The sequence below is a fragment of the Leucopleurus acutus genome (assembly GCF_964270905.1).
Source record: "Leucopleurus acutus genome assembly, chromosome: 3".
NCBI classification, from domain to species: domain Eukaryota; kingdom Metazoa; phylum Chordata; class Mammalia; order Artiodactyla; family Delphinidae; genus Leucopleurus; species Leucopleurus acutus.
Genome location: NC_139145.1, coordinates 9,651,328 through 9,665,606, shown reverse-complemented (window position 1 = coordinate 9,665,606; position 14,279 = coordinate 9,651,328). Strand labels below are relative to the sequence as shown.

The following is a 14,279-nucleotide window of genomic DNA, read 5'->3' as shown; positions in this document are numbered from 1 at the left end:
ATCAGGGCCCCCCAGTCCCTGCCTGCTTACTCCCGTCAGTCAGCTTTCAGCTCGGTGGGCCCAGTTTGTCTCCCACACTTGCCCTGCTTGTCCACTAACCCCGCTGCGTAGTTGGTTGCCCTGTTGATGGGATCAGAATTGGGCAAGCACAGAGAGAGACGGACAGACAGACAGAGGCGCAGAAACCCGTCTGCAGCAGTGAGGATTCAAGCGGCTTTTCACTATGAATTTTTGTGGTCACATGAGTAGTGCACTTGGCTCTGTAACGTGCGTGTATACATAGGTGCTCAATTTTGAGGCTGCTGGTGCGGGCAGGAGCTATTTCTAAGGCATATGAATTATGAGGACTCTGTAGTTGAAAAACTTAAGGCGCCTTGAGCGGTGCTGAAAATGTTCTATTTCTTAATCTGGGTGGAGGTACACAGGTGTGTTCACTTTGTGAAAATGTATCGAGTGGAAGACTTAGAACTGTGTGCCTTCTTTCTGTGTGCCACACGTCAGTTAAAAAGTTTATTTTTTAAAAAGAAAGGCACAGCCTCAAAAGTAAAGGCCGAGGGTTACAAAATAATAATAATCATTATTATTATTTAAATAAGAAAGTTCTCCAGCCTGCTTTGCTCAGGCCTCTCCACTAAGGAATGGTGGGAGGGCTTGTAAAAATTAGTGGGCTGATAAAAAACCTCTCAGGCATGTGGCCCATGAGGCTTCCTTCCTCCACATGTGCGGAGTGCCTGGAAACCACCTGCAGACTTAGGTTTAGCTGTAGGATTTTAACATCTCAGGACCAAAGGATAGAAATTGGTAAGGAAGAAGTTACATGCCAATTACATTTTGCTCTCAACATCTGGAAAGCAAAATTGCAGCTGTTCTCCCCCTCCCCATTACCACCTCTTCTTTTTTTTCTGCACACTTAAATTTTTTGTACTTGTGCCATTCGTACTTCGGTTTTCTGCACTGTGTTAAAACATTTTCACGGCTCTGACGAAATCAAATTGTTGGGTTTGGGCTTTTAAAAAAAATGTGTATGTATATGTATGTATCTTACAGTCTGACAGTATAATTTTTTGGAGCGATTTATTTGAACAGGCCCGCAATCAGTTGATAATCCCCTTCCTTTTCTTTCCCCTTCTTGGCCTTTCCAGCACCATTCAGGCCAGAAGCTTGAGGGAGAACGCTTGGCCGCTCTTGCCTCTGCTCCTTTGGGCAGGTACTGACAGCTTCGCCCTCCACGGCCCTTCTGCGGTGTTTTTGTTTTCCCTTCGCCCCCCAAAAATATTTGAACCAAAAAGCCTCTTTTTTTTTTTCCTCCACCCACAGCAAACTGAAAGGGCTAGTGAACCGTGATTCAACAGAGCGAGGGCGCCTCTTTTCTTCCTTAGCATTAATTAACTCAAGTTCGTTAGGACGTTGGGTCTGTCGCCCACAGTTTTCTCTTGTGTGTGCTGAATCGGGTCATAGAGGGAGACTTCCCATGCAAACAGTTTGTGTTGGAGCTGGAGGACACAGAGGGGGAGAGAGGGTAAGAAAGAAAGGGAGCCAGTGAGGGACGGATTGTGGCCGAGGGGTGGGCATGGTCCTAAGCTCTGGGCACCCTGGTGCCAGCCTCTGAAGGGGCTAGACACCGGGGGGATAAGGATTCTCGGGTTTCCTTGGCAATGATCCTGATAATAAAATAGTTGGGGAGAACAATACATTTTGAGGGATTGAAAAATGTCTTCCTTCCAACTCCTAAAACTGTACATTTGGGGGAAGCCGCTTGCTTGGACAGGGCCCATCCAGCTCCCCTGAGCCCTCGAGCAGTGAAAACCTCGGGCTCTTCCCATCCTGGCCACCGGCTCTCTGCCCCAGGCTCTGGGCACTGCCTGTTGCCACAGCAACTGCAAGAAAGAGGTTCTCTCTGGGTCTAGGGGAGTGCAGACCAGGCAGAGGGCACCCGGAGCTCAGAGAAACTCTCCTCTTGCCCTGGCCCTTCTCTCCTGTGGCAGGGGGAATAGACCTGGCAAAGCAAGGGGGTGTCAAAACATCCTGACGGAACTCTTGGAGCTCATGAAGAGGACTTGGGAAGGCCACAGGAATTGTCTCCAAAGTGCAGGGCGAGTGGTGGGGAGAGGGGAGAGGACCATCTTCCCTGGAGGATCCCCAAGCATTTTCTGGGGTCAGTAGTTGGCAGCCGGGCCTTGGGCGAGAGTTTTCAACATTTTGTTGTTTGCTCTGGCCTCCTCTCTTGCCCTCCAGATATTTTCTCAATGCGCTGTGCACAGACCTCATCTTCACCTGCTAGTCTCCCCTTACCATGCGTTTTGTCAGTTTTTCTTTAGAGAAAGTTGTGAAGTTGGCTTGTGGGGTTCTTCCTTCTTCCCGGACCCTTGACCACCATGGAGTGACACTTTCCAGACCGACCTGGTGGGTGAGGCTCAGGCTTCGCACTGCCCTTGCCCCTTGCAGCCCTTGACTGTCATCTGTCCTGTGCGTTGGTTCATTCTGACCTTCGGAGGGTCCCATCCTCACAGAGCTCCCTGAATGGACGACCGGGCTCTGACTTTCCCGGCTTTTACTTCTATTTGGTGACACAAGAAAGTTTCAAGCAAAATAGTGAATTAAAGACTAGGGTTTTGTTTCCCATACTCTGTAGAGGATGAAAGTAAACAATTTCCAGTTGCACTAGAGAGAATAGATCGTCTTCCCCCAATACCTCTATTCCTGCCCGATTTTATTCAGTGCCAGGAGGGAGAGGGGAGATGTGCCTGGAGCAGGGTAGTGTTTGGAGCCAGAATGAGGCTGCCTGTTGGCCCGATCCCAGGCCACCGCTCCCGGTTTGTAGTCAGGAGGAGAAAAGGAAGGGAAGGGGGTGGGTGTTGGTTTATAGGAGTGTGCAGCCTGGTTCTGAGGCAGGCCTCATCCTAGACCCAGCAAGGGGTGCAGGGCAAATCCATTCAGCAAGCTGAGGATGCTAGAAAACCCCCGTCCGGTCCGCCATTCCTGGGCAGAGAAAAACAGGCCCAAGTCAGCCAAAAACCCGCTTTGTCCAAATTCTCCGAGCCTCCTCGCAATGTGCATATTCTGGTTTCCATGCTTGGCGGTTCCAGACTCTTGGATGATTTTACTGTGGCTGCAGAGCCCCTTCCTGCCTGCCCAGCCCCCCCCCCCCCCCCACCCAGAGAGGGGAGGCCCCACCCACCTCTCAGATAAGCAGCCGGCCCCTTCCTTTTGCTGCCTACGGGTTCTCTTTCCATTTCTGTCCGGGAGTCGGGCCACTGCTTTCTTGTATCCCTTCTTCTTTGGGACAAGATGGAAGATCTCAGGGGTACGAAGTTGGCTTCTTTTCGGTTCAGGCCAACGCTGAATTATAAAATCCCGGGAATTGGACAGGCTAATCAGGGCTCTATTTGTGGCCTTTTAAAATTTCCTGCATCTTTTTTCACCCAGGCTGCAGATATGCAGTAGTAAAATGGATCCTGATATATCTGGTAATTCCTATGTAGGTTTTTGTCAGTTATTTGCACTGTGTACAGTTATCCAAATTAACACGGACATATATAAAACTAGCATGTGTCCAGGGTCTGAAAGAATAAATCTGAGCCTTAAAGCAAGCAGGATGTGGACAAATAGGATTTTTTTTTTTAAAGATAAAGTGACCTCCAAATAGTGGCCCTGTTTTTAAAGATATAACTTCTTGTGCTTCTAGATGTTTTACTATTGGCAGGTATAGGCCAGTTGCAAAAATCGTCTCAGGCTGGGAAAATTATTTTGTTTCCTTGAATATTTTTGAATACTGTGTATATGAGTGAGATTCTGTACACATTTCCCTGTTTTCCCTTAAATAATCCAGAAGGCCTCATTTCTTTTGTGGATTTTTGGAAAACGACACATTTAACTTTCTCAAGCTAGAAGCAGTCACTTCAGCTAGTTTTTCTTTTCTTTTCTTCCCCTTCTGCTTCTCTTTCTCATTCTTCTTCTTCTTCCCGCTGTCCTAGAGTCCGTATCTTTCCTCCTTGCTCATTTTCCCTTTTCAACTGCGTCTTCTTTCCCTCCATCTCGGTCCTTCTCTCTCTTTGCAGTTTTGGGCCCAGCTTGTCTTGCTCTCTCAGGATTGGGCTTCCTTCTCTCCTTCTTTCCCCCTCCCCCTATTCCTCCTCTTCCTACGGCCTGCTCATTCTTTTTCTTTTGGAGGCACATTTTTCCTAGTGATGGCTGAAACCAGCATGGGTATTTCAGAAATGTTTCAGTGAAAACTGTTGTTGTTTTAAAAAAAAATCAAATTCTATATACGTGACAGTAATGAGAGAGGTCTTTCTCTCACAAAGGCAGAAAAATTCCTCTCCACAAACTACAAGCCCATGTGAATTTTAAAAGTCGAATCTCTGGCTTCTGGGATTTTTCTGTTAAATGAGGGAAAATACCTTTCCCCTCAAATTTCCCTGCTTTTCCTTAATTTTTCCTCTTTGTTGTCTTTAATTTTCTTTTTTGCTCACTACTGTCACCAGCATCACTGGCTTCCTTACCCCTCCGTTTTTTCTCTCATTCCCTTTCTCCCCTCCCCTCTCCTTCTCCTCCAAGGCTTGCCTGTCCCCTTGCTCCCTCCATCCCCTGAGCCCTTACATTTTCAGGTGGCTCAGCCCTGGAGAAGCCTTGAATCCTCAGAGGTTTTTTTTTTTTGCCTTGGCTCTGATCGGGGTGCAGGGTGCAGAGTATCTGAGTTCCTAGCCAAGACCGAGACTGGGACAGGTAATCTTCCAACAGGAGCCTCTACTCTCTTAACAAAAGGGGGACAGTCCCCTTTTGTCTGGGGTTTCTGAGGGGCGTGTCCAGGACCGAAAGCCGCCATCAGTGGCATTCAGGAGGAGGGGGCTGTAGGGGTCGGGTTCGCCAAGTGTTTCTATTGGAACCTGAGCGATTCTTCTCTGTGTGCCCCACAGGAGGGAGAGAGACCCAGTCATTAGAAATACCCTGGCTGCTCACCCAGGCAGGCCTCCCCCCCGAGAGCCAGATGCCTCTGTGGGAGCAGGGTGAGGGGAGAGTGCTGCCTGGGAATCCTCTCAGCCCACCTTCAAGGTTACAGGCCACTGGCAGGTGAAGGACAATTGATGATTGTTCTCCTTCCCTGTTCCTCCCCTGGGAAGTGCCTGTTGCTCTTCCTGTTAAGGGAGAATTGAGGGGGTGCAGTGGGTCCCTGCGGCTCCATGGAGACACTCCATTGATCCTCCTGGGCCACTTTTATGTGCAGTCTCTCCACCACTCCATCGACCTTTGACCTCTCCCTTCATCCGGGAGTGAATCATGGATCTTGTCCTGTTTCCCTAACTTACAAGTGGATCCTTGCATCCACCATCTCCCTTGCCACCTACCCAGTTGCACCACCGGATTCAGAATCGACCCATGTTTAGCACCCGGCATGGTGGTCTGTGAGATGGAACATGGTAGAATTCTCTCGGAGGCTCACACTGGCCGTTTTCTGTTTGGTGTCTAATATTTAGTATGAATCAAAATACCAGAAAAACACACCCCCATGCCAAATATAAACTCACTTGTAGTTTCTACCATCTCATCTTTATTATATTTTTTTGTTTGTTTCGTCTCATCTTTAGAAAGTAACATTGCTTCTCTTAAGGTGGAGAGAGACAGGGTTTGGTACCTTATGTTACTCAGCTAATATCCTTGACTAATTGGACCCAAGCTGGTTATTAACGTGATGTTAATTATTGAACACCACCCTAAGAGGCCTGTCTTGCAGTGACACCTGCCTCTTGCTCTCTCGCCTCTAACTGTTTCTCTCGGCCAGTCAGGCCAGTCAGGGCCTGGACTGGGGTCCCAGGTGCTGAGCGGCACTGTTCCTGTTGTCTGGGTCCCGCGCCAGCCCAGGGCTGCATGTTTTGTTTGGGCACACCCCGGGCCCTCTTCCTCGAACCTTTCCGCTGAGCGTAAAGGCCACCGAGCACAGGGTTTCAGATGGGGAAGAAAGAGGCGAGAGTGAGCAGTGACCTTTCTGTTGCCAGCTGAGGGCTGAGCCCCACCTGGGGAGAGGGCAGCTGTAGGGACTGGGTTCTGAGTAGGACCAGTCTCTCCCTGTCTGTGTTCATGTCCTCCTCTGCTCTTCCATTTCTTAAATAACTGTCCCCTCCTTACTGCTTCTCAAAGGCCTAAAGCATGGCTGCTCAAGGGCCCCTACCGGAGAGGACCCAGTGGAGGCTTCCACACTCCTGGCTTCTCTCCCCCATGTTCACCTTTCCTGTCTGGGTGGAAGGTCCAGAGCAGGGGTTCCCCTGGGGAGCTCTTCCTGGTGACTCGGTTTCCCCAAGGTTGTCTCACGTTTCCTGATAGAGCTCTTTCCTGCTTTCTTGTTTCCTTTATTAGCTCTCTTCCTTTCCTTTAGGGCTCTTACTTCACGCTCTTGCACCTTCCTCCGTATGGTTTGGACCCTTTAGTCTGAATTGAACGGGGCACAGGTAGGTGAGTGTTCCCTCTCCTCCAACCAAGAAACACTAAACACAGACCAAGTGGAGAGGGCAGAGCTGGAGAAAGCAAAGAATCAAGAGTTCAGGAGGTGGTGGTGGTGGTGGTGGTGGTGGTGGTAGTGGTGGTCGTGCACAGGCAGGACCCTGTGTTTGGAAGTAGTGTCCATCTCCGTGCCTTTGTCACTTCCTCCCGGGGTTGGCTGTTGTGTTTGTGGCTGCGTGTAGTGCTTGTCAGTGGAGTGCTGTGACAGGAGGCTATTTTAATAAACTGTTGCAGTTTCTCGAGCAGAGCTGCATTGCGTTGGCATCCCTCTTCACTGCTAATGGAGCGTGCGTGGCTGGGTGTGGGCCGCCGCCGAGGGAGGCACTGAGCTCGCTGGGGGCTGGGGAGAGGGAGGCTGTGAGGTGCTGGGGGGGCCTGCCTCCCTCGTCTGGGAGTGCTCCTGTGAGCAGCAGCCAGACCGGGGGAAAGGGTGGCTACACCCTGGGCGCCAGGTCCCTGCCCTGGAAGTGCTGCTGGCATCGACACTTTCCGAGCTCTCTTTCTTCTTCTCTTTCTATTCATAGCACGGCAGGCAGGCTTGTGTGTATGGCCAGGGAGGAAAACTTCCACTCGCCCCTGTGCGTCCCATAAACAAAAAAAGAAATAGAACCAGAAAAAGAGTGTGCGGGCCTTAGAGAAAGAGACTGAAACCAAAACACAGAGAAGAAGGCGCAGCTGCTTTCCCCAAGGCCTTCTGGGGCTCCCTCCCACCCGACAGCCTGCCCGGAGTCAGGCCTTTATTTATTTATTTTTCTGGCTTAAAAAAAAAAAAATTCTGTGTCTTCCTCAGCCCCAGTCCCCCTCACCCCCTTCAGATTTGCTGGGTGGCCGCTGCCAAATGGACCCGAGTGGGAGCCTGGAATGAAAAATTCATAACTGCTGGACTTTGCTTGTTCATTAGACGTGAACTTGTCGATTGGGCAAATTGTTTTTGGTCTCCAACTGCCGGGGGCTCTCCCCACCCTCTCGGCTTGCCCGGTTCCCTCCTCCCCTTGGACGCAGCCATTGGCTGCTCGAGGATGTCTCATTGCCAAATAGGTGGATCCTTCTCTCTCTCCCTCCCCCCTTCCTCCCCCCCCCCTTTTTTTACTGGCTTTGGCACAAGCAAATGGATGGGGATTGAGCATGAAAGGGGAGAGAGAGAGGGAGTTTGAGAGAGAGAAAAGAAGCAAAAAAAAAAAAAAAAATCCAAAACCCAACCAGCGCACATACATACACACACAAACACACACACAACACACACACACAGCCCCATCCCATCCACGTCCTCTCTCTCTCTCTCCCTCTCTCTCTCTCTCCTTCCCTCCCTCCCTCCCTTGCTCCCTCCCTCTTTTGCACGCTTCTGCCAGCGACGATCTGCAGCCGGTCCGAACTCGTCCTCTTCCCCGGGAATCTGCGAGCTCCCCCTTTGCCTGCGATCAGGCTCAGAGGCGGAGGGAGGCAGCTCGAAGTTTATACCCCTGTGCCGCTGCCAAAGCCGAAAGCCTTTTTCTTCAGCTGCCGCTTTTCCCCCTCCTGGTTTTTGTTTTTGTTTTTGTTTTGCACAGGGGTGGGGTAGGGCGTGTTGTGTGTTGGGGGGGGGCGGGTGGGAGGTAGGTTTTGACTTTTAAATTTTGCATATTTTTTATTTATTTATTTATTTATTTATTTTTAACTGGAAGGTGAAGCACAGGGGGTGAAACTGAAAAAAATTTTTTTGTTGGCTTTTGTTTACCTGGCGTGTGTGGTAACCAACTCGCTCCCTCTCTCTGCTTGCTATCCCTGACCTTTCTTTCTTTTTGCTCCTTTAAAAAAAATATTAATTTCCCCCTTCTGTGCAGTGGAGCATGGGTGGGGGGGAGGAGGGGGAAGGGTTTGAGAATCCACCCAAGCCCGGCCCCTATTCCCCAGAACACCAATAATAACCCCCTTTAAAACATTTACCTTCCTCCCCTGCTCCTCCCCCTCCCCCCTCCCCCCACCCGCCCCCAACTCACAACTCTGTTGAGTCCAGAAGCTCAGAATCGGGCGTTGGGCTTTGCCGGGTGCTTCAGATCAATGGTAATTATTTAATTTTTTCCAGTTTTATTTTTGTAAACAGAAATCAATTATTATTTAAACTTCAAACAAGCAAACAAGCAAAAAAAAAAAATGAAGAAAGAAAAAAAACCAAAAACCGAGAGCCCGGCCCTCTGTCACCTGACTGAGTGGGAAGGAGGGTGAAGGGGTCAGTGGGGATGGGGCGCAGGATGCCCCATGTAGCTTTTAACCCTAATGTGGTTGATTGATACCACCACCTTATTTGTGTTAACAAGAAGCGTTTTCTTCCTTATTACTGAGATTAACATTAGTATTGGTGTTGATAACAAAGCTGAAATCACATATTTAGGGTTTAGATCTGATTTTTAAAATGCTGGGGTGGATGTTCCAATCGGAGCAGGAGAAAAGAGAATGAAAACAGCCTGGGGAGGGGGAAGCCAAAGCCGTTTCCTCGCTCGCTGGCTCGTGGATGTCATGTTCTCTCTTCTTGGGGGTGGCCAAAAACCTACCGGTGTCCGGGCGTGAGGTGGCCCCCGCATGCCCTGCGTGTGCGTCCACGGGCATTTGTGCAGACTGGACACTGTGCTGGGGCGAGCTGAGACGAGTTCGAGGCTGCGATAGAACATGGAGATGTCATGGGCGCGACAGAGCCTGGCGGGGATACCAGCAGCGTGTGTGTGTGGACGGCAACGTTGTCTGTGCGCGCGTGTGTGTGAGTGAGTGAGAGAGAGAGAGAGAGAGAGAGAGAGAGAGAATAGGTGTGTGCTCAGGCTCTGGGTGTCTCTGTCTGGCTGCTGAGGCTGAGATGGGAGCAAGCGGCTGGCTAGGCTGGTGGCAGCTCCAGACCACACTTTCCTAGAACAATCGCAAGAGAAAATTGTTGTGCGGGGGGCGGAGGAGGAGAAGGCGATTTTTCTTGTGCCCCCCTTCTAACGCTTCTTTTCTCCTTTTCTCTTTCCCCCTCACCCCGTCTTCCCCTCCTCCTGTCTTCCCTCGCCCCGCATGCTCCCGGCTTGCCGCCTGCAGGATGAGTTCCACCCGTTCATCGAGGCGCTGCTGCCTCACGTCCGCGCCTTCTCCTACACCTGGTTCAACCTGCAGGCGCGGAAGCGCAAGTACTTCAAGAAGCACGAGAAGCGGATGTCGAAGGACGAGGAGCGGGCGGTGAAGGACGAGCTGCTGGGCGAGAAGCCCGAGATCAAGCAGAAGTGGGCATCCCGGCTGCTGGCCAAGCTGCGCAAAGACATCCGGCCCGAGTTCCGAGAGGACTTTGTGCTGACCATCACGGGCAAGAAGCCCCCCTGCTGTGTGCTCTCCAACCCCGACCAGAAGGGCAAGATCCGGCGGATTGACTGCCTTCGCCAGGCCGACAAGGTGTGGCGGCTGGACCTGGTCATGGTGATTTTGTTTAAGGGGATCCCCCTGGAAAGTACTGACGGGGAGCGGCTCTACAAGTCGCCCCAGTGCTCGAACCCCGGCCTGTGCGTGCAGCCACATCACATTGGAGTCACAATCAAAGAACTGGATCTTTATCTGGCTTACTTTGTCCACACTCCGGGTAGGTTGCTCTCAATCCCCCTTTTGCCCACCCCATTTTATTTTACTGGCTGGCATTTGTTCTGTTGATTCTTCTTTCCAAACGATACATGCATAGACGCGATGGGCCTAACTGGTGCGTCCGTCCTGCTGAGGCCTGAAGCACGTTTGATGTTCCCTTTTCCCTTCTGTTTCCCTCCACTCTCTCCATTCTTCCTCCTTTGCTCATTTGCCGTGTGTTACTGATTGTCGTGCCCCTCCGTCTTTGGAGGACTCATCTTACCCAAAAGACGCTGCAGGTCCTAGGACTGGGGCCAGGATGCCCCAGAATTATCCAGGATGGTGAGAGTTTGTGATGAACACCACTACCACCAAAAAAAAAAAAAAAAAAAAAATCCCTCCTTGCTCTGATTTAAAATGAGTCAGGAGAAGTATTGGGGGGCAGGTACTGGTTTTCCTGCAGCGTCCCCTCAAGTCCTGGGGAAACGCCAGATTTGGCACAAGCAGGGTGGGCAGCAGTTCGGTGGAGAGAGGGGCGTGTAAAACCCCCGGATATGAGACAGAATGAATAGAAAAGAGGAAAGAAGGCAGAGGCGGGCAGCTTCTGAGGCCCAGATGCCCAGGCGGGAGCTGTTTCGCCTGGGATTTGGCTGACGGAGAGGAGAAAAGTCATTCAATTTCACAGAGAGTGAAAATGAGCACGAGATTCCTCGAGCTCTTGCCCTTCACTGTCCCTTCCCCTTCGCTTTTCAGCTGAAGTGGCGAGACCCCCGGATGGATGCCTGCAGCCCCCATACCTCTGCTGGGGGGCAGAGAGGCTCTCCCCAGCATAGGCATGCCAGGGAGTGGGCATTGCTGTGGAAGGTCTTAAAGAAACAAACAAGCAATCAAAACTCTGTAAAATCTCCTTTTCCTTTTGTGTTCCAAGTAGTTCCAGCTCTCCTCTTTGCTTTTCCAATTTCACCCTGCATTTTGGGTTGTGTGGTTCAGTTCTCCTCCTCTGTTCCTTTTTTTTTTCCCCCCTACCCTTTCCCTTTTTATAATTTCTTTCCGCTTTTGTTTTCTTACAAATTGAAACAGAGATGGCTGGTTAATTTTTAGCCTCCACTCAGCTACGCCCAATTTACTGCCGCCTTTGAAACCTAAACGGGCGGCACTCTGTGATTAAGCAAGGCAGAAGTGTGTTTACATTATGCCCAACCAACTTGTAATGAGAGGGCTACCAAACCTTTCTCTCTCTCTGTGTTTTTTTTTTTTCCTTTCCACCATTCCAGTATTTCCCCCCCTTTTTTCCCCCTTTCTTTCTCTCTTCATGCGAATGTAAGAGAATGTGGCTTAACTTCAACTCTAGTGAATGTTCTTTCCCGCAAATATGTGTGTGTGTGTGTGTGTGTGTGTGTGTGTGTGTGTGTGTGTATCTTCCTTCCTGTTCATTCACAAAAAAGAAAAGCAACTCACTTTTCTGCTGTGGTTACCCCCTTGCCTGTTTGGGATGTTGGGAGGAGAGGTATGACTTAATCCAGAAAGGAAATTTTGGGGCACTTTCAGCATTGCATCAGCAGTGGAACCTCGACTGGGATTAGCACTGAGAGTTTATGTGTTGGAGAACTCTGGGGAGGAAAAGGTGGTATTTGAGGCCTCTCTTCTAGCTCATTCTCTCATTCTGAGAGGTGGCTTTGGTAGTTGGTTGGAGGCAGTGGATACCCCCCCCCAACTCCTGTTGTCCCTCCCTCCATGGATCTTTCTAGGCCTGTACCTGGCCCTGTGTGACTGTCATGGCCCACTCACGAAGAATGACCAACTGCCGGTCCTCTTCCTCATTCATCCTTTTTCTTTCTGGAAAAGAGACCAAAGCAAAAATTAAAAGTTATTCCCTGATTCTCTGTCTACTCGGCAAATCAGAGTGGGGAGGGTGTGTGCCTGGTGGTATTGGAAGTGGCTTGGGGCAGACTTGGACCCTTGAGCTTGTGTCTGTCAGATAGCTCCTCCGAGAGGGGATTCCGCACCTTCCGATTTTGGAACTAGGGCCTCAAAGATGAAATTAATACTCATCTTCCTTTTGAGCCGGCTTCCTCCTACCTTGCTCTGTAGCTGGATCCCTGTAGCTGAGCTGTTTCCCTGGCTTCTCTTATTTTAGGCCAAAGTTTTGACTGCTGCCAGCATGGGGCTGAGGTAGGATGAAGTATGTGTGATGGTGACCATTTCCTGACCAGCCACCTGGGTCCTGGACTGACCAGGCAGGTGTCAGGAGAAGGGAGGCGCCCTCACTTGCCCCCTAGCCATAATGAGATGATTTGCCCAGGAATATGAGTAAATTCATGCCCCATTGCATGCAGCCATGGCCACCTCTGTCCCAGCTGAGGCCGAGTTCCTTGACAAAAGCTGAGTGGAGAACTGAGGATGTTTTCTTATAATTTGTCTATAATTCAAGTCCCTGGACTCCAGATAGTTTCAGTGAAGGTAGGATTTTTGTTGCTGAAATTGCTTTAATTCAAGGGTGCCTTACTGAAGGAGTGGGGGTGAGTTGGTGAGGCATAGGCTACCAGTGGCCCTTGGGTAAGTGGCCTCGAGATGGCATGGAGTGGGCATGGCTTTCTCTCTAAGCCACTCCAGTTTGCTAGAAAATGTCTTCTTCTGGCTGAGCCCCCAAACAGTGTCAGTCCAATAGCACGACGTTCCTTCTCCATGTCCACGCAAAGACATACTCAGTAGGGTGCCACTTGTTCCTTCCTTCCAGTATAAACTGGGGTTGGGGGCTGGGCTGGCAAGGGCTCAGACAAGAGGTAGGTTGAATTCTAAAAGAAATGCTTTCCTTCCTTTCAAACTGGGCTGAAGAACCTGATCTGGGCTGAGCTGGTGGTGCCAGGTTTGATGACAAGCAAACTTGACATGATGGTAAGCATGGGGGCATGGCTTCGCCTCCAGGCACCATTGTCATCTGTCATCCATGGCCCTTGTGGATGCTTTTTTTTTGTCCCACATGAAGCTTTAGGAGGTGGCATGGTTGAGAGGGACTAAAGGACGTGTGTGTGTGTGTGTGTGTGTGTGTGTGTGTGTGTGTGTGACGTCAGGAGCTCCACTCCCAGAATACGCGGCCCTAAAAGGCCACCCAGAGTGTTTTGCACCCTTCACGAGGGTGGCCTTCTTGCTGGGAAGGAATGTCGCTGTGTGTCTGTTCCATTTAGGAGGGGATGTTGAGGCAGAGCAGGGTCAGAGAGCACTGCCACGGGGAGGAGGTAGTACATTCCTGCCGATGTCCTTCCATCCAAAGGGGGTGTCCCAGGGCAGTGGCTGGAGACAGAGGGGAGCCTGGGGCCAGGAGGAAGGATGCTTGTGTGAGGAAGGATGGCTGAACTGGCCTGGAAGCACAACTAGACTATCTCCAGTGCTTCTGCGGGAGTCTGAAGGTAAACTGGCATCTTCAGACCTTCCTTAATCTAGGCCTCGGTCCTAGGAAAGAAAAACAATCTGAAAGTAATAAGATGCTCTACTGGATGGAAATGTCAGCTTCTCCCCATCAGATCCCTCCAACAGGCCCACCGTGGAGGTCCATGAAGTCCAGGTATTCTTTTCTTTATCTCCGCTTTTTCATTCCAGAGAAATTTACACAGGGAAGGAACCCCCATCACCAGGGCCGACTTATGGCCAGTCTCAATTCATCCACAGCCCCCTGCTGCCCAGCTTTACACTGGGCTGTTTAGGAGAAAACCCAGGCATCATAGCTTTTCATTTGTAAATATTTCTGTACATGTCTCTAAAGATAAGGACTCTTGAAAAATGTAACCGCAATATCACTGTCACACCTAAAACGATTTCTTTAGTATGGTCGGATAGCTGGTCAGTGTTCACATTTCCCTAATTATCTCCTAATTTTGTTTGTCTAGATCAGGATCCCACTCGGGTCCATGCATTGCAGTGGGTTGCTCCATCTTTGAAGTCTTATAATCTCTAGGTGGTCCTCCTCCTCCTCTTTCATCTTGGTTTCTTTCCTGGCAGTTTCTGGGTTGTTGTTGTGGAAGGAACCTGATGGTTTATCCGGTAGGGTTTCCCTGTTTGGACTCTGCAGGCTGTGTTCCCCTGCGTTCTTCAGTGTGCCGCTCTGAAAGGAGATTCCGCCTCCCTCCTCACCTCCAGGTCCGGTGATAGCTGGGCCTTCACCTGTCGCAGGAAATGGATTAGCACCTCAGGATCTGTCTAAATGAACTTTTTCAAGTGCAAGGTTGCCCTTC

At 50.4% G+C, this 14,279-nt stretch overlaps 1 protein-coding gene across 1 annotated transcript in view; it reads left to right on the top strand.

Annotated features, from left to right (window-relative positions):
* The window catches only part of NFIX (nuclear factor I X), a 96,218-nt gene that overhangs the window by 18,575 nt on the left and 63,364 nt on the right, over positions 1 to 14,279 (top strand). Inside the window, 1 exon segment of the mRNA XM_082834916.1 lies at positions 9,541 to 10,072. Coding sequence (XP_082691042.1) covers positions 9,541 to 10,072 — 532 coding nt within the window.